The 3,044-nt window shown below is 32.0% G+C and overlaps 1 protein-coding gene across 1 annotated transcript; it reads right to left on the reverse strand.

Moving 5' to 3' along the window:
- LOC100262060 (uncharacterized) lies at positions 1 to 2,440 on the reverse strand. The gene is made up of 4 exons (XM_002271003.5): positions 1,957 to 2,440; positions 1,639 to 1,830; positions 813 to 1,031; positions 1 to 190 (listed from the first exon to the last, which is right to left on the reverse strand). Exons 1-4 carry the CDS (start codon positions 1,960 to 1,962, stop codon positions 137 to 139), a joined length of 471 nt encoding a protein of 156 aa, XP_002271039.1. The 5' UTR covers positions 1,963 to 2,440; the 3' UTR covers positions 1 to 136.
- Between the last annotated feature and the right edge of the window lie 604 nt (positions 2,441 to 3,044).

Raw genomic sequence — 3,044 nt, forward strand, 5'->3', positions numbered from 1 at the left:
TTGAAAATATTAGTAATTTTATAGCTTGATTTTGGCATCAACCAAATATTGATAGAAGTGCATGAAGCACAAATACATTTTTGGACTATATATGGAGGAGGTCCTATAAAAAGGTCTTTCTTCTTTACGTCCCAATTCACGCCATGCAAGTCGGCACCAAGCAACTTGGAAAAATTCCCCACATTTTCTTCTGCACCAAACACCACAAAAATAAATAAATAAAATCATCATCAAATCAAGGTAGACACAAAAATAAATGTTGTAAATATTTTAATTTTAAATACCAATTGTTCAAAGAGATGAGACTTTTTGGTAGCTTTTGTTTGATAACATTTTGATAGAAAACAATTTTTTTTTAAAATATAAGGGCATGTTTGGTCATTTTTTTGAAATTTATTTTTAAAAATTATTTTTTTTTATTTTTTAACTTAAAAATAATTTTTAAAATATGTTTAAATTTTTAAAAATAATTTCCTATTTTTAAAATTTTTAAATGACATGGCCAAACAGGTTCTAATATATTTTTTTTCATATTTGAATTATTTTTTATCCTATTTTAGGAAATAAATATGCAAATAATCACACATCAAAATTATTTTTAAAAAACACTTGAAAACACAAAGATTGAAAAAAACTTGAAGTTCGGAAACAAATTTTTGTTTTAGAAAACATTGATAACTGCTTCTAAAATCAAAATCACATGCCTATTCATTTTTAATTTGAGAAATAAAACACTTCTTAATTATATAATGCGAAATTAATTAATACTTTTAACTAAAAAGGAGATGGAAAGGAAGGAGAAAGAGAGGAACCCGTTTGGACGAATGGAGGAGGTCGGGGGGGATTTTATAGAGATCCTCGTCGACCGCCTTGGGAGGCCTGGCGGCCTTGGTGGGGGCTGGCGGCTGTTGTTTACTTCTTTGCTTTGCCGACGCCTGTTTTCGTGGCGGCGCCGCCACCACGTCGCACACCCTCCCCTGCTTTTTCTGTTCTTTGGCACACGAACATCTCCTCTCTCGTCCGTTTTCCTTCTAAGAACCACAAATCACCCTCTTAATTAATATTAATTTTTGAGTAATTGTTGGGTAAAATCTTTGAAAATAATTATATATTTTTTAAATCGGCAAACATAATAAAAATATTTTTTAAATGATAAAAAGAAAAAGAAAAGGAAAAAAAAATTATTAGTTTTCATTCTTGATGTGACAAGACTTAATCAAAGGAATCAATCAATGCCATCACCAACATGTGACTCTCATTATCTCAACCTCAAAATCTCTACTCAAATTCAATGTCCACCGACCACTCTTAAATTTTGGGGAAAAAAAAAAACGTAAAATTACTAATTATCTTTTTTTTTTTTTTTTTTGCAAATTAAAATAATAATAATAATAATTTAGTGGGTTTTTTTTTTCTTTCTAGCTTTTGAAAACTTGACCAAATGGCACTGATCGTCAAATTCACTATCCTTTTTTCAAACTTTTTGAAGACTTTTCCAACAACCCTCTTTGACATTTTAGGGGGAGATTTGAAGTCTAAAAAGGCCTCGCGCAATTGAAATAAGATTAAATAAATAAATAAATAAATTGTAGAATTTTTTTTTTATAAAAAAATAAAAAAAGGAAGAAGAAAAAAGACCTGAAAATGAAGAGGAGGTGGGCGCCTGTTGGGATGGGGAGCAGAAGCAAAAGAAGGGTCACATTCTCCAGAAGCAGAGCTGAAGCGGATCAAACCAGCCTGCCGGGCAGACTCGAAGTACTGGGTGATTGGGAGGTCGTTTGCGTAATCCCAGTTTCCAAACGCTGGAATTTGTCCACTTCTCTTACACACCTGCACATCCCAAAACAACACATAAGATGACACCCACTTGACAGAAGAAGAAAAAAAGAGGCAGAAAAAAGGGTTTCAAACAAAAAGGGCGAAAGGGCAAAAAGCAGAACGAAAGAAAGGACTCACATCCATAGGTCTTGGTGGTGGAGAATCAAAGCGAAAGAGAAAGATGGGTTGTTGTTGTTGTTGGTATTGTAGGAACAAAAAAAGAAAAGAAAAAAGGTGGGGGTAGACTGAGACTGAGACTGAGACTCCGACTGAGACCCAGACTCAGAATGAAAGATGAGAAAGATGGGTTATTTATGGGGATGTAGTAGGTATAGGAAGAGGAGGAATTGAGGGACCAAAAGAGATGAATTTCTGCATATCAGAGGAGGCGAAGACACCCTCTCTGAAATTGGTCAGAGATTGATATAAATTTGAGGATCAGAGGGAGTATGAGCCATGAGGGGTAAGGTCTTGGGAGAGGGAGAGAGAGAGAGAGAGAGAGAGAGAGATATGAGGCCTCTCTGACTGATGTGAAGGGGGGTTGGGGGAGAGACACTGATGAATGACAAGAGACTCTGGACTTGTGTGTGGTACCTCCCTTCTCTATGCTGTTAGGTTTAGTTATTTGTTTTCTTCTGATTTCCCCCTCCCCTTTTTCTTTCTTTTTCCTTTTTTTTTTAATAATTTTTCTTCTCTCATCTCATCCTTGACCCACACTCCACGTTTTAGCAAGTAATTTAAGACTCCATTTGGCTTGGGTTTTGGATTTTGACTTTTGCCATGAGTTTGTCTTTTGTCTTAAATCGAGTTTTGACACCAAATGTATAATTATTTCTTTTTTCTTTCATTTGAATATCAATAAATAAATAAATGCAAAAAAAATTGATCTTCTCTTGTTTGATTTATTATAAAAATTACAATATATATATATATATAATTAAAATTATTTACAAATGTATTGATTTTAAAATAATTTAAGAAAAAAATTATTGAATAAATTTTAAAAAGTACATGAAAATAATTTATTTTTATTTCATTTTTTAAAATAAAATTTAAAATTACATTAGGTGTCATTATTCTTATTAATATAGCAATTGATCATTTACAATAATTTCAATATAATCATCCTCCTCAAAGTTAATATGAAAACCTATTGATTTAGAAGAGAAAACTTTTATAATATCAAAGAGGAATTATACTAAATTTTTGTACTTTAATTATATTAT

The sequence above is a fragment of the Vitis vinifera genome, chromosome 4, assembly GCF_030704535.1.
Source record: "Vitis vinifera cultivar Pinot Noir 40024 chromosome 4, ASM3070453v1".
Lineage (NCBI taxonomy): Eukaryota > Viridiplantae > Streptophyta > Magnoliopsida > Vitales > Vitaceae > Vitis > Vitis vinifera.

Coding starts and splice junctions, on each gene's coding strand:
- LOC100262060 (XM_002271003.5), bottom strand. Junction 1,032..1,638: donor CACCTCCTCTTCATTTTCAG/GTCTTTTTTCTT, acceptor TGTGGTTCTTAG/AAGGAAAACGGACGAGAGAG. Junction 191..812: donor TCCTCCATTCGTCCAAACGG/GTTCCTCTCTTT, acceptor TGTTTGGTGCAG/AAGAAAATGTGGGGAATTTT.